The sequence below is a fragment of the Aedes aegypti genome, chromosome 3 (genome assembly GCF_002204515.2).
Source record: "Aedes aegypti strain LVP_AGWG chromosome 3, AaegL5.0 Primary Assembly, whole genome shotgun sequence".
Taxonomy (NCBI): domain Eukaryota; kingdom Metazoa; phylum Arthropoda; class Insecta; order Diptera; family Culicidae; genus Aedes; species Aedes aegypti.
In genome coordinates, this window is record NC_035109.1 from 406994956 (window position 1) to 407019583 (window position 24628).

General features: G+C 40.5%; 1 protein-coding gene across 4 annotated transcripts in view; it reads left to right on the plus strand.

Annotated features, from left to right (window-relative positions):
* The window catches only part of LOC5568595 (dual specificity protein phosphatase Mpk3), a 113274-nt gene extending 89702 nt beyond the window's left edge, over positions 1-23572 (plus strand). For 3 of the 4 annotated variants that reach the window (XM_021855939.1, XM_021855940.1, XM_021855937.1), the window contains 4 exons: positions 3225-3333; positions 20609-20801; positions 21180-21315; positions 21402-23572. In XM_021855939.1, coding sequence (XP_021711631.1) covers positions 3225-3333; positions 20609-20801; positions 21180-21315; positions 21402-21943 — 980 coding nt within the window. In that variant the 3' untranslated portion in view covers positions 21944-23572. The other variant, XM_021855941.1, reaches the window with a different exon arrangement.
* The last annotated feature ends 1056 nt before the right edge of the window (positions 23573-24628 follow it).

Below are 24628 nucleotides of genomic sequence, written 5' to 3' on the forward strand. Positions count from 1 at the left end.
TCTCTAATATTCTCCTATGAACTCATATATGGAAAAAGGGTAAAAATACAAAAATCGTCTTTTTTCAATTTTTTGCCGATGCAAGATTTTTTAATATTCAGCAAGCTTTTTTTGACTACCAAGGCTAACATTTAGTGAAAAAAGATCGGAGGTTCATGCAAGTCCGATAATATGTGTGTTCCAGCACACCGTGCGTTCCTAATAGTTAATACTTAAAGTGTCAATATGGATTGAAAACGTTTCAAATCTTTGTCCGTATCAAGCCGCACCAAATAGAAGGTCAATACCTGTAAAACGCGGAAAATATTCAAAATTGTATAACCTCAAATCTTGATTTGATTCAAAACATCTCAAATGGAAAATTGGGTTTGCTTTTAAAGTCTATTTTCGGATTGGGTCTATAATTGAAGATTGCACTATGTGAACTCGTTCTAATTGCATGGCCTACTATTGGATTGCTATAGTTTAGCAAATTTAAAGTGCATCCATCAACCCAATCGCAGTCTACTCCCGAAAACCCTAGAGTGAAAACATAACGAAATACAATCAACGAAGCAAGTTCCATTCTATACATACCTACACATAACGAAATGGCAATGTCGCATGAGAACAACACATTAGAACACACCATGAATGAATCAGTCCCCCTAGGATTCCTCTGTGTCAAAGCGAAACCCAATTCGTGCCAAAAGAGCTGAATGAAATGGAACAAAAATCGATATTTGGCTAAACGAGTGCTCGTCTGGTCTATGGGACCTGAATGAATCGTCACAAAAGATTGCTCGTCCGGGGGACTCCACCCTTTGCTATCATCATCATCATCATCATCATCATCACCATCATAAGAATTCATTCACGATTTCCAGAGCATACAGAGGCAGACTGGAATGTTGGTCATGGGGCACCATCCGTTTGCAAATAGCGCAACTGTCGACAGCTTCTCCCATCCGAACAATGAGCGGATGGACCCCCCATTCCCCTCAAATCGGGTTAGTTAGTACGCACCCGGTATTTTTTTTTTCTTTTCTTTAGAAAAGGAGGCAAACGAGTGGAAGTTATGCATAAACATGTGGCCATTTCCCGGTGCAACTCCAGAGGGAGCACACGAGGGCCTACTTGGTTATTAGCCACCATCAGCCGCTTCCTGTTTGCTATACGATGATGCGCGAGCAGAGAGCTCCACACAAAACAAGCTCCATCGAACAAACAAAGCAAGCTCTGCTGACAGCGAGGCAATCAAATTCCGAAAATCGAGAAAGAATAATTTCCTCTTTCTCCGGCGTTTTTTTTTTTCTTCGTTGAATGTTCTTTTTTTCTGTTCAGCATGAATTCCACCGAATAGCACTGCGGGCTAGCGCCTAACAAGGCTGAAAATATGGGATCTTTGACCCTGAAGGTCGTGTTCGCCCGTTGGTTGATTATGAAGACGTCTCTTCTACTAGTGGCAGAAAATGTAGGTACAAGGTGCTCTCGTTTCGACCGATGCATATTGCTGCGAATGAGAAAACAGTAACAGAAAATTCCTTTGAGAAATCCGTAACAATAGAAGAAAAGAGGTCATAAAATATCCGATTACACAGCTCAGGGGAAACGACGTTGCACAAGGGAAGTGCCTATCTAGTTGGCGCTGCATTCGGAGCTTGGAGTCGTTAATGACGGCTGCTGGTGCGGTGGTTGCGTGGAAACGGAAGGAAGAAAATGAATGAAAACGACCACCGTCTACTGTGATACACGCCAATAAGTAATGCGTGAAGATACTAGGAAGGAAATATTACTTCATTCAGACAAGCTCATTCATATTTTTCCACTGCAATTTAGTTGTCTTCTGGTTGACATGCGTTGTGATTCAACGTTGATTCAATATTGAAGAGCATGTAAGGTAATGATGTGTTTGTAAAGATGAAACCTATAAAATGCTTATGAAAAATGATATTTTGAATAGATTTGAAAATGAAGAATACCAATCAAGCATAAATTCTCTTGAAATGTTCGATATACATGATATTATTATTTTTTTTTTTTTTTTTTTTTTTAAATCTTTATTAGAGTGTATTTTAACGCACGAGGGCTAGTTCTACACTTAATATTATTTTGATGTTTGAAGTTATGGAAATGTCAAAATTACAAAATAATGTAAATCATGAATTTCAACATATATTTTTGAGTATTTTTTTGCAATCATGAGTTTAATTTCAATAACGATTAGACATATAGATCCGTGGCTATTTGGCTACACTTTCGCTTGATAAGCAGATGGTCATGGGTTCGATTTCCTTTTTATTAGTAAGCTTTGATGATTCTACTGTATTTTTAAAATTTGGAAGAATTTCCGCAGGAATACAACCAGAAAATTCCAATTAAATTCAATTTAATCCATTATTTAAAAAATTAAATTAACATAACTCAGTAAAACATATGAATTTAGTTTGTTTTTTACAGATGCCTGTATTTTACATTTCTTTGAATTTAAACATTTTTTTTCCGAGTACATTGCATCCTTTTGCAACGCTAGGTGAAACGATCCCACTTTAAGTTGTGCATCAAACATAAATAAATTTGTCGAATTCAAAGTACCAATGAAAGCCAAACGCCCACCTAGAAACTCAAACAATCCCCACTTTGAAAAAGCACTCTCCTTCGCACTTTACGATCTATCCATCTATCAGCCGCCGGTCCTCCCACGCAACGCCATTCTGTCATGTAACTTTATGTTATGTTCTATACCCGGTTCTCTGTGTGTGACGCAACTGTGCTCTCCCCCCGTACCCACAATGCAAACAGCCCTACCCCCAGCAGCCTTCCGAAAACTGGCACGGCTCGTAACTTTCATTCTTGAAAAATGAATGGAAAGCTTTGAAGGGCTTTTTTTTCCTTAAACCCACGCAATGCCAACCATCACAGAGAGTAGGCGAAAAAACACAGTGAATAACCATTTATTCCTGATACCGTATTCCTTCCACCATAACCTCAATCATCCTTCACCACCCGCAACCGTTGGAACAGTAGCCTCCTTCGATCACTAATATATTTTTTTCTTTCTACACCGCCAACTTTCTCTTTCATGTGCTCCTTGGATGTACGTGAACAACAACAACAATACCAACACCGACGGCGACGAATCCTGGGCTGCCTACTGTGATGCCTGTGTTTCTACTTCGCCTTCCACCCACACACTACTACGAACGAAACGCACGTTGCCATCCTTGCTTTCCCGAATCGCGTAGGCGGCTATGCGAACTTTCGGCAATCGTTTCCGGAGTGGTGCGAGGATGAAGTCATCAACGCTAACCTGCAGTCGGGATGTGCCGCTACCGAACAACTGATGGGACTGAGGTGAGCGCTGCTTCCGCAATATCACGTGTGGTGTGTCCTGTAGTTTTAAGCATTGAGTAACGATTTTCCGCGGCAGTGCGAGTCGATAGTTTGCTGTAGTGTGCGTCTAAAATTACGGTTAATTTTCAATCCCGTCGTCGAGTCTAGTGCGCGCGGAAAAGCGTGAGAGAGTTGGGCATTTCGCGTCCATTGTTGAATGATCGATTACGCGAGTGAATGCAACCTTTCGAGCGAAAATCACTCCCAAGTGTTCCATAGATGGTCTACGACCGGTGCTATAGCATCAAAACGAAAAGGTTATAACGATATTTCACTGCTACATGATAAAAGTGTAAAGTGCTAGTTGAATTCGTTACATATCGGTGTGGACGCGACATCACTTTCGCAAGTGAAGACATGTTGAAAACGCTACGAAATGATCGGATTCGTTTTGTGAATGAACACGTGGGACATTTCCCCAAATCAACGCACATGAACCATCTATTACGTGGTGGAAAAAGGTTAGCACAAATACTGTGAGGAGTTTTCAACTAGATCTTAGATACGTTCTGGGAGTTTTCAGAAATTTCATCGGTAATGCGGGATTTTTATTTAAATGCTGAAACTTTTAGATAATATCAACGTAATCTATAAAAATTAAGCTTCATCAATGTATTGAAAATCAATCGGATTTGTTTTCAAGAATCAGAAAAACAGCGATTTTGCGAAGTAGGCTACTGTTTTGGTCTGGTTTGACTTTTTACTGCAGCCCTAACAATTGCAGCTGTTATAATGCTTTCCGAGTTTACAATCAGAATGGCCTACTATCTTGCTTTAGTGAGATCAACGCAATCAGTATAGACACAAGACTTGCTTTGATATGAACTATTGCAGTTAAAGAATAAGTGATTCCTCAAAATAGCAAATCAATCTGATTCAAATTCACTTGCCATAAGTCTAATGTATGCCGTTGTAGACCTTAATAGCGAACATTACTCGTGGAACAATTTCAACGATAGGATTTTGTTTTACGATTGCTTTTCAGGATATTTCTTACAATATTCTGATAGTCCTACTTGTATTTCCTCTTCTAGAAACCCTTCTACTATTGATTTAGTCTTAACTAACTCTAGTCAGCTTCGTATCCAATTAGTTATTGTTGCACCGCCACCAAACCGGATCGCGCCAGTGAGACTCGCGACGCGCCTCAACTCGCGCGATTTTGAAATCAGTTTTTTAGTGTGGCGCTGCATTCTTACGATTTTTATGAACACAGCGCACTATTCACATATTAGCTGCGACGCGCGGGGCCCGAGAAAACAATAATTATAAATAAATGTTGGTCTTGATTTCTACCGAATACATAATACTCACGCTGACTTTGATTCTGCTAACGAAATTTGTTTTCGAGGATGCTCTCGAAATATTAACAAATTCCATTGCACGTTGGTCCCAAAGCCATATCTAGGAAGACAAAAATGTTTGCGCCTGAGCCGTCAGTTTTAGATATATGGTGCCTTCGGGAAAGTTTCTCCATATCTTGTAGATGTGATGTGATGTGAAATTGGGGTGGCCGGCATGGTTAATGAGACAATTTTTTTTTGCTGGCGCATTTAGGCCTATACAATGTTCTACAATGTTTTAGAACAACAGATTTGGAGCAACTTTACAGAAGAACCTAAATTTATATCTCGTATGGTTCACGAGTTATGATTGTTTGTAACAAATGCGTTAGGGTGCATCTGAAAAATCAGTTTTTTCTTGATAACTTTTTATACGATAATTTCTCGCAAAAACTTTGTTCCGATCAAATGTAGAACTTTCGATGTTTCAGATGAAATTACTACAGCCAGCGTATTCGTGGTCTTCCCCGAAGCCGCCGACCTCTGCCTGGTTCCCTGCTGAATATTATTATCGCAATTCTTTCTTCCGACATTCGCACTAAGTGACCAGCCCACTGAAGTCTGCCGTATTTTACACGATTGATAATATTCGCATCTTTGTACACTTGATACAACTCGTGATTCATGCGTCTGCGCCACACACCATTTTGGAGTTTCCCACCGAGTATTGTCCGCAGCACTTTACGCTCGAAAACACCGAGAGCTTTCCGGTCTGACTCTTTCAACGTCCACGCTTCGTGCCCGTAGAGAGCCACCGGAAGAATCAATGTTTTATACAGGGCGAATTTTGTTTCGGTTTGCAAGCTGCGGGACCTAAGCTGGTTACGTAGTCCGTAAAAGGCCCTATTCGCAGCCGCAACACGTCTTTTCACATGTCACAAGTGTTCCAAGATAAACAAATTCTTCAACAACTTCAAACACATCCCCATCAAACACTACCTCAGCACCTACACCACCGTGCCTGACTCTATCTCTACCTGCAACCATGTACTTCGTTTTGGTAGAATTAATAGCCAGGCCTATCCTCGCTGTCTCCCTCTTCAGAGGCACGAAGGCCTCTTCCACTGACCTGCGATCAATTCCAATTAGGTCTATATCGTCCGCAAAGCCAAGGAGCATGTGCGACCTTGTGATAATAGTGCCATTTCTCTGCACGCCAGATCTCCTAATAGCACCTTCCAGTGCAATGTTGAACAGTAAATTCGAAAGTGCGTCTTCCTCCTTCAATCCGTCTAACGTCACGAATGATGTTGACACCTCGTCTGCGATCCGAACACTTGATTTCGAACCATCCAGCGTAGCACTTATCAGCTTAATTAGTTTCGCCAGAAAACCATTTTCATACATTATCTACCAAATCTCATTTCTTTTCACTGAGTCGTACGCCGCCTTGAAATCAATAAACAGATGGTGTGTCTGCAAGTTGTACTCCCGAAATTTGTCTAGGATCATTCGCAAGCTAAACATCTGGTCCGTTGTCGAACGGCCCTCACGAAAACCAGCTTGGTATTCGCCGACGAAGGACTCCTCGAGCGGTCGCAGTCTGTTAAACAGGAAGCGCGACAGAATTTTGTACGCCGAATTCAGCAGGGTAATTCCTCTGTAATTGGCACACTCCAGTCTGTGCCCTTTCTTGTAGATAGGGCGGATGAGGCCATCCAACCAGCCGGCGGGCAATTCTTCGTCCTCCCATACCTTTAGAAGTACTCGGTGGATCGACTGGTAAAGCTGCTCGCTTCCGTGCTCCACTGGTACGGTATTGTGCCGCGCACCATTAACCGTTGCATAGAATCTCGCATATCGCGCCGTTGTTGTCACAACTTCGTGGCTAGGGTCCCACAGGCTGTCGACGTCTCCAACAACGTTGATTCTTCCCAACTGTTCGTCTAGTTGCTGACGGTATTGCACAGCTACCCCATCAGTCGACAAGCGTTGTATATTGAAGCGCAGCGTTCTGTTTGTTGTGGAATTCGTGACGCTGGATAACCGCGCCCGAATTTTAGCAACAACGAGATAATGATCCGAGTCAATATTAGGGCCTCGGAAGGTCCTGACATCCATGACATCTGAGAAATGTCACCCATCAACCAGCACGTGGTCTATTTGGGAGCAGGCATCGCCACTAGGGTGTCGCCAGGTGTGTTTGCGGATATTCTTTCGCGCGAAGTATGTACTGCTGATTGCCATCCCTCTAGCAGCAGCGAAGGTTACTAGCCGCAGGCCATTATCATTAGTAATGGAATGAAGGCTTTCCGTTCCAATGACGGGTCGGAGGAAATCTTCTTTCCCGATCTGCGCATTTGCGTCGCCGATGACTATCTTGACGTCTTGTTTTGGGCACTCTCCGTAGGCCTTATCCAGGCTCTCATAGAACTCATCCTTCATGTCATCGGGCTTATCGTTCGTTGGCGCTTGTTGGCGTTGCTGATCAGGCTGTAGTTGAAGAACTTGCCCTTCATTCTCAACACACAGATTCGGTCGCTTACCGGTTTCCACCGAATAATTCGCTTCATCTGCTTCCCAATCACTATGAAGCCAACTCCACGTTCTGCTCTGTCGCCACCGCTGTAGTAGATGTGGTGAAGTGTTGGCGATGGAGTCCACCGCTCGGAATTCGCGTTCTCCGGTTCTCGGCCAGCGTATTTCCTGGATAGCTGCCACGTTCACGCCGACATTCCGCAGTTCACGAGCCAGGAGCCCAACACGCGCGGGTTCATTCAAAGTTCTCACGTTCCAAGATCCAACTTTCCAATCGTTGTCCTTTACTCGTTGCCGGGTCTGTTGCCGTAAAATCAATCCGTTTGCTCTACTTTTGCCTTTCTTGGTTGGTGAAGAGTCTTCGATAGGCCACCTAACCAGGGTTGCGCTACCTACATCGTGCTAGAGGGGCTGCCTCCTCGATACTGACACGATACAACATCGTCCGCTTGTTCTTTACATGATGACCACGGTCATAGCCATCACAACCATCCACCTTTATCAGGGCTTTGGACCTGTAGCTCTGGTTCTCAATAGTTTCAAGTTCTTTCGGACATGCTACTATGGTGAGCCGTCATGCGCTAGCGGTGTTAAATTCCTTAACATTAACCATACCTTACTTCCCGCGATATTCTCTCATAGAGATGAAGAAATATCTGCAATTAGTTTTGGGCATCCAACTTATCCCATTTAATCCAAGTCAATCTATTTCATTTGGGCAAGATTCGCCTGATCAAGAAAGCATGTACAATGTACATTGTACATTGTGCAAGAGCTAGATATAAGTCCCAAATGTCTGTCTAAAGTAACGAACCGGAAGGTGGGCCTGGATCATTTCTAAACAGCTTCAGCAAATAATTTTCCTTCCTATGGCTTTGGGTCCATTGAACATTGTTGAAACAAGGGGCATTGCAATACCAAAATGTGAAATGAAGTTTAAGCGTGTTATTATGGTTGACGATCTTACATTTGGACTGGACCTAGGCTGTATGCCTAAGCTTATTTTTTACCACAAAAAATATTCAAACAGCGATAACTTTTTTGTTTTTCGATATTTTTGGACCATTTTTTCACAAGTCCTAAAAAAACTTCTGTTTTTAGAATCTGTGTCAATATTGGTCATTTGTCATATGGTTTTGAAGATATTTAGATGTTTCTTTGGGGACCGACATAACCCATATAAAATATCTTTGGCCGACATTTTGTTTCTAGTTAATCTTTAAAAAAAAAAAATTAAATATGGGCTATACAATGTCAGATTATTAGGAGATTCTTCAAAAATATCATGAAAATTGGTTGTGTTGTCTTCAAGAAATCTGAAAATTACAAAATAATGTTTTTTGAAGATTTCAAGGTCTTTATACGGCCAGAAACAAAAATGTTCATTACTCTAAAACTGTAGCACAAATTTGCTTCTTTTTTTTACAGCAGACTCTCATTGAAGTATTGTTTCGAGAAGCGCATGATCAAACATGAGGAAAATTCTGAGATATTAACGTGGGTTACGGAAAAACGTCGGTCCCCCAATAAGTTTTGGAATATCTCCGGAACCAGATGACCAATGATCAATATCGCAAGAGATTCTTAAAATAGAAGAGTTTTTAGAGGGCTTGTGAAAAAATGGTAAAAACATCGAAAAACAAACAAGTTAGCGCGGTTTGATTATTTGTTAATGGTGAAAAAGTGGAGCTGCCGGTAGAGGCGTTAATAAAAATTATCTGAAATTTTGAAAAAGCCTCAATGTGGTATCTCGCTGTTGTAATACCAGAATTAAGGCTCTACGGAGGATCCAATGAAACATTTGAAGATGATTCTGAAGCAATTGAATTACAAATAATTAACATATAACTAACAAACTTTGATTTCATTATAAGCCCGAGTGAAGTACTAATAGTATTCGCTTGCGTGAAATTCGGCAGGTTTCAAGAAAAATCTTAAAAATTATGTGTGTACTAAAAATCAAAGCTTTAAACCGTTACGCCTTCAAAAGATGAGACTTTCATAATTTTCTCTTTGAAATCCTCAAAACATTCCTAGCTACCATTTTGTGCAGATCCTTTTTGTGAAAATTGAAAGAACATCGATAGTGCGTTTCTAAATAGATTTCAGAAGAAATCTAATGGAGTTCTTGCAATAAAGAGCCGGATCCTCTTCTTGGCACTTCGATTAGCTTTTTAAAAAAGAAAACTTAACTTATATTTGGTCAAAGTATGCGCTTCTTATCTAATTCAACAGCACACAGTGGGACGAATGCTCAGAATCGTGTGCTTTTCGAGCTTTTCTTCAGTAGCGTGTTAAAACATGCTTCTATTGGTACCGTAATCCGGGGTAACATTGATCATTTTTTTTAATATTTCTTCAATATTTCGTTTGAAAATGCAAATGTTGCCAATTTTATATTTTCAAAACGAATACTGCCACCCATAGCTCGTGACTAAATATACTGTATTTTGTTTTTTTGAATGATTTGAGCATGTTGAAAAAAATGTTTTGAGTGACTTTTTGGTTTAGCTGATATGGGGTAACATTGATCACCTATATAAACAACATTCGGTAATGTTGAAAATGTCGTTACTTACTTAAATCATGCCTCCTGAAGTCGATTATGAAAGCCGAACGCTTACAAGTCATTTAATTTTTAGGTAATTTAAAAATTAAAAATTCCTCGAACCACGGAATACGCCTGAAAGTAGGCAATTTCCTAAGGGAATTCTACATTATTTACAGTAATTCTTAATGTTGCCTAATTGAGCATACTTATCTAAGTTTTGACAACGGAATCGTTTTTTGGCGATGCCATTTTTGATGGAAACCGCATTTCTTTTGTGCATATCGTTTGCAGAACTTATGTGAGACATGAATCTTCGGTAGTGAAATCATTGTTTCGAAAAATTGACAAATTTACGCATAAGATAAACGCAATTTTTTGCAAAAATCTTCGTTTTAATTAGCTTCTGAATATTAGAAAGAGAAACGCCATTCATGATTTGGAAATGTTCCATCAATAAATGATGATACAATTTTGTTATGAGATGAGTCGAGTCATTGCAATCAATGTCACCCCGCTGATCAATGATACCCCGGATTACGGTATGTTGTTTTCGGATGAAAATTTTCACAAAATATATCTCTGGTCACCACCAGAGCATTGAGTTCGGAATCCCGCCACAAGTGGTGTTGCAAATTTCAACTTTTTTGTTTAATGATTTTCAAATTCGGTGTCTTTGAAAAAGTTGTAAATTATTAGAATTGATACAAGTCTGCGGAATATACACGAACTCTCTGGTAAACCTAACGAAATGCAAAGGACTTCAAAATATCGTTTAATTCGAATATTTTCCAAATTAAAAAACTTAAAAATGTTCTACAAATTATGTAAATAATTGAAATTGAAAACTTTGATAAAGTGAATTGGGTTCTAAAATACATATTTTTGGATGCAGATAAAACCTTCCTGTGTTCAAACTATATTATAGTCAGATGCATATTCTAAAGATTTCACCTGTAGGAAACCTGAATATCTTAAACCCTTATCTTTAGTCTCAAAAATGACCGTGTCGCCTTTACCATTCAAAATCCCATAGTCTATGAAAAAGAAACGGATTTTAACTATTTATTTCAAATGAAAATAATTCATCAACCAAATCTAACATTTTCCATTTTTAGAAAAATAAAGTTTCGCAGGTGAGGAGAATTTATACGTATTTTCTAATTTTACTCGTTAAGAGGAAAATAACCATCATCGTTTGGCAAATTTTCAAAACCAGTTTTTTTTTTGCTCAAAATTGAAACAATCATCATGAAAATCTATCATTGTATTGCGCTTACTATTTGTAATCCATTGATAGATTTTCATGAGGTAAAAGCTGACCAAAAACTAGTTTTTAGTATTCAATGATTGCTGATGATTGAATGATGGATTCTTGAGCCTTAAAATATTAAACATCAATGCGATTCTACAGCTTGGTTGCAATTCTCCAAATGTTTCTTTTCCGAACAATTAAACTTGGTTTAAATACAGGTGATTGATTTGTGGGTGTAGGCACTAAATCATAAAGAGCTATTCTATTAACTAATTTGTCCATCTTTACCACGCGTAATGAGTTAATTAATTTAATAACCATGCGGATTGGATTACCGAACAGCTCAATATAAGCGTCAAGCTATTCTATGTTTTTTATACTTTCTCCAAAAATATGAAACCCTACAGGTCGCTATTTTTTTATTGAATGAAATTCTATTAGCAATCACTGAAATAACAAAGCTAACAGCAGGATTGCTGTTCTCTTCATATAGCAGACAAGCTTTGCGAGAGAGAGAGAGTATGATCATTGGAACATAAAATTCAATCTCCAGATTCATAAAAACATTATTTCTATTTATTTATTAAATTTTCGATGTTGGTGTCTATAACTTATGCAACGTTGTGAATAATTGTTAAACACTTTTTTTTATAAATAATTGAAAAACATTTTCCTGGACATTATGGAGTTCTTACGTTCTTAGAATCTAAAATAGAGGTTTATGATAATCGAGATTCTTCGTTTGATTAACCATGGATACAGGTGAAACCAGTATCTAGAATATGTAGTTGATTATAATGTAGATAAAACTCAGGGCGTTTTTATGTTTAAAAATGTAATGATAAGGTCGATTCGTACCGTTCTATGTCACCATTTACCATGCGCATAGTTTTTGTCATGATTTATTTTCGTATCTTGAAGAAACGTTGTTGATGGAGCAACTATGTTGCTAGTAGTGTGCGCACTCAGTTTCAAAGGTTTTCAAATCTTATTTTACAATGAAAGCCATAGAAAGTTGAAAAAATGGCTAAATCATTATTTTTTCAATAAAATTGTTATAGGAGGTTTGACTGTATTGTCCAAACCATTTTATATTCGCTCAAAAAATAAATATGGAGTAATTAAATCACGACATAACAATAAATTCAATGTTATCCAATAATTTCAAGCCTTTTACGCTGATGCACGGTAATAGGAACCATAAATATTGAAAAGGGTCCATTCACCGTGCATTGGTGTTTCGACTGAAAAACAATTAAAAATTCATCTTACTAGAAGTATCTACAGCGAAAACTTATTGAACTTTAGAAAAATTCGATGCTCTAACGTTAAAATAAAAAAAAAGAATTTTTGGCGTTTCTACTAAGAGTTTTAAAAAATCCCATAAATAAACAGAATTCACATGATTTTGACTACATAAACACTAGGTTTTTCAAAAGGCTTTGCGACTATGTGAGAACTACTTCTTTTCATCAGTTTGATCTTATATTGCTGATAAAAGAATAATTTATAAAAATTGTATGAATATTCTGTAGAAAATGTGTATGTGTACACGGTGAATAGAGGCCGCACGGTGACAGGTGACTTAACGGTATTTCGTTAGGTTTACTAGATAGAATGTTGGTGTATTTAATAAACTTGTTTCAATTTCATTAAAATACAACTTTGTCAAAGACACCATATTTGATGGTCGACCAGTTAAAAAGTTTAAATAAACAGTGAAAATTTTCATCCGAAGACACATACCTACCGATAAAACAAGGTTTAGCACGCTACTGAAAAAAGTACATGATTTTGAGCGTTCGTCCCATTGTACAGCATCGGGAAATATCGAAATATCTTTCCATATTTTTTGTTGGCACTTATATTTGCAGCATATCAACCATGCTCAACGCATAACTAGCACTTATCTATAGCTTACCATTTTTCGGTATAATCTAATAAGGTATTTATTTTTCAGTAATCCAGGTATTGGAACTATCCCAATTTGGAATTTTTAGGGTATTAAAAATATTGCTTAAACATTCACTAATGAAGTATGGGTAAGCTACTGTCATTGAGGGGTTTATTTTATAAGTTGAGTCGATCAAAATGACTCGACTGGACGTGGAAGTTTTTAAAAAAATACCCATATTCCCTTGCTTCTGAGAAAAGGGAGCATTGTGAAAATCAGCAGCTCCATCAGAATTTGTTTGAAATAGTAGTGTAGTAGTGTCATTACTAATACTGTCTATCGAAATGGTTTTGAGTTATTTGTCATTTGAGTACTATTCTGATTACTCCTGTCTTTTACGTATGATTAGAGGCTTAAATGTCAAAAAAAGTTAAACAAAATTCGGCTGTTTAGTAGAAGTTCTAGTTAGTTTCGTTTTTTGTTGTTGAAAGTATTTATTGGTTATATTACGTTCATATATCCTTGTCTGTTCATCAATTTCTCGACACTAGCAAGTGTACCCTAATGATCTATCTCAGCGTCTTACTTTCCATAGACATTATTAAGTGAATAGTTAAGAGTAAAGTTACCTTAGGCTTTTTTTTTTGTTTTTTACAAGGGGGAAATCTGCAAACAGATCCCCTGAGAAGGTAACTCAGGGAATGCGGGGATGACGCACCAACGACGACCCGCTAAAACCAGCCTATGCACTGTGCATGAGCAATTCATTTAGAATTGCTCAAGTGGTGAACAGTGCATCGACATGACCCTTGGACTCAGACCCTCATCTCCCCGGAACCACCTTACGGTATTTCTTCGGGAAGGGACCAGTGCATATAGCACAACACATGTAGCAGAAGTAGCCTAGGCAAACTGCTTCTCCTAGCCGACTTAAACAATGTTAAAAGGGACCAGCCTCGGCAAGGCTAATCTTCTGCAGCCAACTCTTGGTCGACGCGCCGTAGGCGCTGCAATTCTAACATAATGTGAATGACAGACGTAGTTACTGCATTCCAGCACTCGGCATCCGCACACATTCTCTCTATAATATTGTCGGGGGACGTGTCCCCTCCGCATGTAGTGAGCATGCGACCTCTCACAACAATGAAACGGGGGCAATCGAACACGACATGCTCCGCTGTTTCCTCTACACCAGCACAATTGGGGCACGCAGGAGATTCTGAGTGCCCGAACCTATGCAGGTACTGTCTATAGCACCCATGTCCTGACAGAAACTGCGTCAGGTGGAAGTTCACTTCCCCATGGCTTCTACCATACCAATCTGACACATTTGGTATTAGTCGATGAGTCCATCTACCCTTAGTGGAGTTATCCCATTCCTGCTGCCAGCTTCTGAGCGTTTCCTCTTTACACGTGTCGCGGACTCCTCTGGTACCCCTTTGGTTGAAGCATTGAGCATCTTCCTTGATGATGAGCCCGATGGGCGTCATCCCGGCTATGATGCACACGGCCTCTTTAGATACCGTCCGGTATGCACTTGCTACTCTTAAGCACATTATCCTGTACGTGCTTTCCAACCGCTTTAGGTTTCTGTTCGTTCTAAGCGCTTTTGACCAGATTGGTCCTCCATATCTTAGTATGGATAGCGCCACGCTTGCCAGCAGCTTGCGTTTGCTGGCAATTACAGCAGAGCTGTTAGACATCATCCTCGAAAGCGCCGCTATAGCCGTAGATGCCCTTTTACAGGCATATTCAACGTGGCTAGCGAAGCTCAGCTTGTCATCGATCATTACCCCAAGATGCCTAAGGGATCGCTTGGACTCTATGGTGCAATCACCTACCGAGATAAGCACCCGTTGCTCGGACTTGCGGTTGTTGACCACCACCACCTCAGTCTTGTGACGGGCCAGTCCTAGTTTCCTAGACTTCATCCATTCCTCAACCAGGGAAATAGAGTGCGCTGCTGTCAACTCTACTTCCTCCATCGATTCACCATAGACCACTAGGGTGATATCGTCGGCGAAGCCAACAATCTTAACACCCGTCGGAAGGGGCAGCCTCAGTACGTCATCGTACATCGCATTCCATAACAGCGGGCCCAGGATTGAACCTTGAGGTACTCCCGCGGTAATTCGAACGCTTTTCTGCCCCTCCTCTGTGTCATACAGTAGAATCCTACCATCAAAATAGCTTTCTAGAAGCTTACACAACTGCACCGGTACCTTGAGGCGGTGAAGCGCGTGTGCTATTGCTTCCCAGCTTGCGCTGTTGAACGCATTCTTCACATCCAGAGTGACAACCGCGCAGTAACGGATGCCGCTCCTTTTATGCTCGATTGCCACCTCAGCTGTTTGAACGACCGACTGGATGGCGTCCAGAGTAGATTTACCTTTTCTGAATCCAAACTGGTTGTTGGACAGGCCGTCCGCACTCTCCGTATACGGTACTAGTCTGTTGAGAATCAACCTCTCCAATAACTTGCCCGTCGTATCTAGTAGACAGATAGGTCTATACGCCGACGGGTCACCTGGTGGTTTCCCCGCCTTTGGTAGTAGCACCAATTTCTGTCGCTTCCATACATCCGGGAAGATTCCTTGATCAATGCAGCGTTGCATCGTGGTTCTGAACATGTCCGGATCCGTGTTCACTGCCGCTTTTAAGGCAACATTCGGGATACCATCGGGTCCCGGTGCCTTGTTTGACGCGAATGATTTCACGACTTCTGCCAGCTCTTCGTTCGTCACTCTCGCCACTTCTTCTCCTTCATCTGCCGCATACGGCGCTGGGGGCCATGGGCTTATGGGATGGTGCGGGAAGAGTACATCGATTATCGATCGCAGCAACTCGGGCGATTTCTCTTGGGGCGCTATGGCTCCTTTGGTCTTAGCCATTACCACTCTGTAGGCGTCACCCCATGGACTAGAATTGGCACTCTCGCATAGACTTTCAAAGCATGCCCGTTTTCGACTCTTGATTTCCTTTTTGATTTGCCTCTCTGAATGCTGCACCGCGTTCCTCTCTTTGTGCTTCTGTGCGTGCGCGTTGCATTCTTCGTCTAGCCCGAAGGCAGATTGCTCGAAGATTTGCAATTGATTCGCACCACCAATACACTGGCGGCCTGTTCTCTCTAGGAGGGGCTTTTCTCGGCATGGAAGCATCACACGCTCGTGATATCATAGCAACTAGGGGTCGTCCATAAATGACGTAGCTTTTTAGGGGGGAGGGGGGTCTTCACGAATTTGTGACGAAGTGTGACGAGGGGGAGGGAGGGGTCCTAGCTAGTGGACGTAGCATTTTGAATGACGTCCGTAAAAAGAAAGGCGCTGAATTTTATACATTTTTTTATGAAACTTCTTTTTTTTTACTTATAAACTTGGGTTATGAAATTATGATTAAGCTTCAAAACATTAATATGACAAGATTGAAAAAATATTTATGAAACTTTAGATTTTCTTGATAAATGCAACCAAACAGACGTTTTGAAGCTTTAAATAATTAGGTGAATATTAAATTATATTTGTGTCTAAATTAATAAATTTATAAATAAACAAAATAAGTTTAATGAATTGAATAAAAATCAATGCTCTAACTACTTGAAGTACATATTTTTTGCCATTTGTTAACATGACATAAAGTCAGCCGTTTTCGTTTTATCCATATTTCTTCAAGAAAATAATATATGCTCTTCTTGGCAAATATTACATTTAAAGCAAGATATTCATTCCGTGAATTATGCCTTCAATATTGCAAGAGATCTCCACCCAATCATCTCATCATTTGTTTTGATATATCAATGCTCTTGATGGAATAGCCTGAATATTAATGAGGATAATAGATTCGAGTGTTAACAAAATTGCCCTATCATTAAATTTTGTTAATAACTCGGTAATTTGTAGAATTTTTATTATTCAACGGTTTCATTATAGGTTGTATAAGATTATTTCAATATGGAAACAATAATAAAAATCAACTGAAATAATAATAGAGATTATTGTATTTGTATAATAATCGCTAAAATTTTCTAAACATTCCAAATATTTCAAGTGTAATCTTTTATGTATCTGACCACTGTTTGCTAAAATGATTTGAAATTGGATAACATTAACGATGATTCTTTTCAAATTAATATATTTTCTTGATCATCTTCATTGAAATCTATTTCCTAACAACGATTAATTAAAAAAAAAAAAACAATCCTCTAACATAACGAAACATTTGTTAAATATATTTTAAAATATATTGGACCCTAACTCCACAGTAACGAGCTTCATCAATCCAATCATTTTTTTTTGTTTTTTTCATATTTTTTATAGTAAACTTGTTTTTTATGGTAAGAACAGCAATAGTAATATAATTTAGTCTATAAGAAACTGGAAACCAAAACCAAGGAAAATGTTTATTTAAAACTTTTCCAAATTACTTTTGAGCGCTACTGTATATGAAACTGTTAGAATAGATTATCCTTTCATTTCAGTCAGTAATTAATGTCAAACTTTGTATTGTATTCCAATTTTTTGTTTCAACCCAGTCACTCAGGAAAACAAATAAAAAAATATAGGGGGGGGGGTGCTCGATATGCTACGTATTTTCCAGGGGGGAGTACCAGCATTTGTGAAGAAATGCTACGAGGGGGGAGGGGGGTGTAAAAAATCAGTGAAAAAATGCTACGTCATTTATGGACGGCCCCCTAGCTCTTCACCGTTTAGGTCCAGAGTGTTTCGTTCGCGCCTCAGGGCTTCAGTGAATACTTCGCCGTCGAAGCGCACTGTTTTCTATCCTCGGGCTTGGGTCGAGTTACATCGCGCTGCCTTCTGCCCGCCTGGTATTATACTATAGCGAATCGATTGATGATCGCTATGAGTATAACCGTCATCAACGCGCCAGTTCATGGTACCTAAAAGGTTAGGACTACAAAACGTCACGTCGATTGTCGATTCTGCCCAGACAACCAGAAGTCGCATAACAGTTAACGAACAAAGTCGTTAATTCATACAAATTGCATCACTCTCGCATAACATGGTGGATGAAATCACTTGATCGATGAGTTTCCTCGCATAAAACGCTCTTTTATGAGTTCATATGTCCATTTCGTTTCGTCCCGTATACCCGCACAAGGTAAATCGGATCAATCCGTAGCAGCTGTCAAATCAACTTTGTGATCATAAATTAAATCGCATAAAGGTACCGATTAGTACGCAACAAAATCTGCACACTCGCATTGCATGCTATTTTTCATCATATAAAATATGTACGTTTATCGCCTCCACTTTTGTACGTATAAGGCCTTTTCGCAACATCTTGTACGTGAAACTTTGCACATGTAAGCATCGCATAACGCAAAAGGTGATTTCGTTATGCGTACATTTTGGTTGTCTGGGTGCACCATTTCTGCGGAAGGTACTCACTGTACCCACATTTGCCAGCTCTACATTTAATGCGGCCAGGGATTCCAACAATAGCTGGCCTCTTTGATTGGTGCAGCGGCTACCCCACTCTACTGCCCATGCATTAAAGTCGCCAGCTATCACTACTGGCTGCCGATTAGCTAGTTCGGCCATCATCCTGTCAACCATGTGGGAAAATTCCTCAATCGACCACCTTGGGGGCGCGTAACAACTGCAATAGAACACGCCGTTGATTTTTGCTATCACAAAACCGTCATTTGAGCTAGTGACTACTTCTTGGATTGGGTATCGTCCTGTCGTCCCTATAGCTGCTAGCTGTTGAGACCTATCCGCCACCCAGTTCCCGTTGTTGGCTGGTATGCGGTATGGGTCCGATAATAACACCACGTCAGTCTTGGTTTCCGAGACTGACTGCCAAAGCAGCTGCTGGGCTGCATCACAGTGGTTTAAATTTAACTGTGTTACTTCCGTTTTGGCTGCTTTGATACTCCGCTTGTGCCCGGACATTTGGGTCCGCCCGTTAAGTGTCCGTTGCCTGCTCTGTCGACACATATTAGGCACTTAGCGATTTGCTTACAATCGCTTGCCCTATGGCCTTCAGCGCCGCATTTTCTGCACATCTTACTTCTGTCGGGACCATTGCAATTCCACGACTTATGGCCCTTCCCGAAACACTTGAAGCAAACTTCAGGAGGCTGTTGTATGCTCAGCCGGCAAACCGACCAGCCTACCTTGAGTATGCCCAAGTTCTTCGCTTTGTTGGCCTCTGCGACCGGCAGCCTGATCGCCGCCACCTGGGTGCCCTGCGGGCCCTTTCTAAGGTGGATGGCCTTACTGGCTACGTCGATGTCACACTGCTCTTTGAGGGCAGCCGAGACCTCCGCTGCATCGGTGACCTCATCCAGATTTTTACACTGGAGAGTCGCTTCAGCAGTAAGGGATCTTACATCAACCTCGTCACCAAGTACTTCTTGTGCCAGTTGCTTATAGACTGCACCCTTTTCCTTGGCGTCCTTCTTTAAGACTAGGATCATTTCACCAACCCTAGTTCGCCTTATGCTTCGCACGTCTGCGCCCAATGACGATAGCTTCTCTGTGCTCCGCATCGCCTTCAGAACCTCGGCTTCCTCCGTTTTGATAACGAGGGCTGCGCCTAAATTCCTACGTTTCGCTGTTTTCGGTTTAGCGCTCTCCTTGGGCTCCGTTTTCGGTTTCCTCTGTTTTTTCTTATTTCCAACTCGTATCCACGGGTTGCTGTTGCCTTGCGCCCGTGGTTCCTGTGGATGCACTGCCTGGTTCCGGTTAACCCGTGGCTCCTTTTTCTTGGCTTTCTTGGCCTTAGGATTGGTGTTGGCCTCTCCTTAGGCTTCTATTACAGTCTATTACAAGATTCTCTTTTCGGTGGAAAATGCAATGCTTCACAACGCGTACTTTATACTTGTAAATTTTGCGAAAATTGAGCTGGAATTAGATTTTTTTATGCCATTGTTACAAAAGAGGTATTCCTTATTATGGCAATGTAAAAGCCATATTTAAAATAAGATTGTCGCCACTTAGTTCCACTCAGTGAATCTACTAGTAATTTTCCTCAGAGTAATATTCCCTACGTCATACATGATAACGATGTGTCTAGCTAGCTAATGGCTACGGAACATTCTGGTGAGCAAAAGGCAAACTGATCGTCACCAATAGTATTAATGTCCACTTCGAATAGATTAATTATTTGAAATGGGCATCAATTCTATCAACGATGCAGAATGTCCGTTGGATCACATTCGAAATATTATTACGTCCACGCCAAAAGAATTATGACGCGGCTTTAAGCAAAAAATGCCGAAAGGTGATACCACCACTACAGGTTACGCATTTGGTTTCCATCATATGGGCTAATGGATAATGCATTCCCATCGCGGCAAGGTCGCGTAACCAAGGGGAGGGAAATCCAAGCTGTCGATGTAGTTAACCTAAAAATAATGGCTTCTCATAGCCGATACGTCATGGGCCAGTTTTGCTTCATTAAGCGTCCCAAACGTGTATTCATGCACTTTATCAATACCCTCTGATTTTGTAGTTTGTTCCTAACGTCTGGTGAACTCTAACTTTGTTTTTCACAAAAGAGTACATGGAGAATTTCGGTAGCGGATAACGGTAACGTGACTTGTGGTCGACATTGACTAGTGATAGAAGTTTCAATTGTAGAGTTAATGGGATAATCGATTTAAAAAACCATCGCCTTCTTTGTTCTCAATATCTAAATTGATAATTATCCAATTAATTGCAATTTTCAATTTCTTATTTATTTTCTCCCTCTAGATCGCTCCGCATATCGATCCCATTCTCGGACTCGGCCTGCAGCAGCAGCACCGAGTCGTCCGACTGCGAAAGTACAACGAACTATCTCGCCGAGCCGGTCAACGTCGAGCCGGTCGAGATCATGACCGGCCTCTTCCTCGGCAACGCTTCCCACAGCGAGGATCTCAAATCGCTGAAAAAGTACAATATTAAGGTAAGATTGGTTTGTGCTATACTTATAAGGTTGGTTCCAAAAATCGTTTTTGCCACATTGTTCTTGATCGAATTCAGAGTATATCTGCCAAGCTTAAACAATTGTCGTGCATCACAAGTTAGTTTCATCTGCAATTACGTAAAAATTAAGTTGACATAAGTTTTCAACAGACAGTCTCTCCTTAACTCGATATTGAAGCAACCATCGAGTTAGGGAGGTATCGAGAAAAGTAACTTTTTTGTCTCTATTTTTAATTCAAATGAGCTCGAATTTTGTAAGAAGACACTCAGAATCGAAAGAAAAAGATTCTTGGATTCACCTAACTATATATCCTTAATTTGATTGTAATTTCTTAATTAACGTATTTCTTAATTGCAGTATATACTGAATGTTACACCTGACTTGCCAAATGTATTCGAGCGCGATGGACACATAAAGTATCTTCAAATTCCAATCACTGATCACTGGTCCCAGGATCTGGCCGGGCATTTCCCAAATGCAATAAAATTTATCGGTGAGTTACATTGTTCACTATTCTGAGGATTGGACTGCCCCTTGAAGGACGTGAATAAATTAATCAATATCAATTCCCATTTCCAGACGAAGCCCGCTCAAAGGGCGTCGGAGTGCTAGTTCACTGCCTGGCGGGCGTTTCCCGGTCGGTGACGGTGACGTTAGCCTACATCATGTTTGCCCGAGCCCTCAGCCTCAACGATGCGTTCTCGTTAGTGCGGGCCCGCAAGCCGGACGTTTCCCCCAACTTCCACTTCATGGAACAGCTGCACAGTTTTGAGCGCCAACTAAACCTCGACGCCACTCACCGAGCCAAGCTGCTTCCAGGTGTATGCTCATCTGCCTCGACGCCTTCCTCATCGTCCGCTAGCGGTGCATTTCCATCTTCCAGCGGACTGGGCCTGCAACGCAACCTATCCAGCGATCAACCGCCAGGATCGCAGGACCGAAGTGGCCCCGGATCCGGACCGCGGACTCACATGGGAAAGTACAGTTGCACCTGCTTTGAAGTCGAATGCAAATGCACCCAAGCAGCCATTGAACTACTTGGGCCGTTTAGTAGTGGCATCTCTCCGGACTCCGGCATCGAATTCGACCGGTGGACACCCAGTAGTAATACGCCTAAATGAGGTTTTGCCGTAGAGAAGACATTCACTCTTCCAGACCCACTCCCAGTGCTGCCAACCGAATCATCCTCGTCTTCGCAGCCTGCTTCGACTGATTCGCCAGTATCGCAAGATACTGAGCAGTAGATCGCAGCAACCGGGATCTGAAAGTGCTAATGTTTTCTCTACACAGCCATATTGAGAAAGGAAAAAATCAGGTTTAACTACCCCTTTACACGTACAGTTTTTGCAACAGAACAAAGATTTTAATGTAAACGATTGATGTTAGATTCCTCAAAGGAATCCATTTAGAAAAAAAACTGTAACCCATTGTTTTTGAATGTGTAACCGAATGGAAGGAATTTCCCTCCAAAAGTCACAAATTTAAACCCACTTTAGAAACCAATCCACGCGGCAAAACACGATGGAGCGTTCAAACCTACTGGACAAGTCAACGGAACTTCTCTCAGTAAAATTGTTTTTGGAACGCTTCAGGCCGTCTATTGGATCGGTTGTTGTTTTTCATTGTTCAATCGATGAAAGTGAGACGTACAGTCACAGTTTTTTGGATCCAAATTTTATCATGACGCATCAAAGTCAGGCCAATCTAATTAAAATTTAATCGAAATTGAAACATAATTTGTAATAAACTGTAACAGTTTTTCTAAAACCCGAACTACAAGTTGCATAAGAAACTTTTAACAAAAATAAACTATAAACAAAACCTACGCTTGAACGTAAGCAAAGCTAGTAATGGCGATTGTTTTTTCGCTGTATTTGTATTACAAGTAAACTCAAAACTACTAAGAACATGAATGAGATCGCTTTTCAACTGCAACTAGCAAAATTCATAAGAACGCGCAAATGTCTGCCATACGTTTGCGAAAATGTACAATTCACTAGATTTTTAAGTTACTATGATTTAATACGATCGGATAAGAATCTTTCAGTTCAGATTATATTAATTTTAATCACGTTAGTTATTACTAATCAACAAAATATTATTGAATTTATTGGTAGAAAGAGATAATTGAGCGCAATAAGTGTAATAGGTACTCATATACGAAATATTTTATTTATGTTGATCTTTTTTACTCTTGATTTATCGATTTACATATATTTTAATTCAGCTACTGTCGTTCGAAGACATGGGCAGCTGTCGCCAAAATCAAAAACTAGAAAGATATGAAACCGAACAAACCCAGTTGATTAGATGTTTATCGACTAGCTTGTATGATTAACTCAACACAAATAAAGCAAACAAACCGTAACTGTTGGTTTTACACAAGTTGATGGGAGAACAAAAGTCTAATGAATACAATTCTAATCAATTCATAATAACACAAAGCAAAACAAGTCACAATTTACAAAAAAAATATGAACAACAGAAATGAATCGCATAAATTTACTGAAATCACACAAAAAAACACTTTCACTCAAAGTCTAAATGAAATTGTTCCCGCGTACTATGTAGGATAAATATTGAAGAAACTATAAGGAAGAAACACACACAGCAGAAAAAAAACAAATCCAAGCAGGCCGCATTTGTTTTAGTTTCATTAATTTCAAATAACTTTACATGATGCTATATGGAGAACTATGAAAGAGAAAACACTATAGAAATATATTCATGATATTTATGTCAATAGTAAACTATTTTTTGTTGTGTATCTAAGCCATAAAATGTCCGAATATCCCTGGAAGGTCAAGTTCTCAGGTCTTTTTCTTTAATCGTGAGTAAACCAATCATTATCCAGCGTTTGACATGTTCATTGCATACTTGAAGGCGTTTGGGGCGTCCTCAGAATCATTCAATCAATGATTAATCTATCATAGGTTAATGAATAAGGGTGCAGGAAATTCCATTATTTTAAGAATTTTTAAAGGCAGTGTAGCCTGCAAACTCAGGGAAGTGGAAATCTACAGGGTCGTTTAATGCGGATCACTTGAACTCACATGCACACTGATTACTTTTTTTTTTGTTTTTTACAAGGGGGAAATCTGCGAACAGATCCCCTGAGAAGGTAACTCAGGGAATGCGGGGATCACACAGCAACAACGACCCGCTAAAACCAGCCCATGCACTAAAATTGAGCAATTCTTTTAGAATTGCTCAAGTGGTGTACAGTGCATCGATCCTTATCTCCCCGGAACCACCTTACGGTATTTCTTCGGGGAGAGGCCAGTGCATATAGCACAACACATGTAGCAGAAGTAGCCTAGGCAAACTGCTTCTCCTAGCCGACTCCAACAATGTTACAAGGGATCAGCCTCGGCAGGGCTAATCCTCTGCAGCCAACTCTTGATCGGCGCGCCATAGGCGCTGCAATTCTAACATAATGTGAGTGACAGCCTTAGTTACTGCATTCCAGCACTCGGCATCCGCACACATTCTCTCTATTATATTGTCGGGGGACGTGTCCCCTCCGCATGTAGTGAGCATGCGACCTCTCACAACAATGAAACGGGGGCAATCGAACACGACATGCTCCGCTGTTTCCTCCACACCAGCACAATTGGAGCACGCAGGAGATTCTGAGTATTTGGTATTAGCCGATGGGTCCATCTACCTTTAGTGGAGTTATCCCATTCATGCTGCCAACTTCTGAGCGTTGCCTTTTTACACGTGTTGCGGACTCCTCTGGTACCTCTTTGGTAGAAGCATTGAACATCTTCCTTGATGATGAGCTCGATGGGCGTCATCCTGGC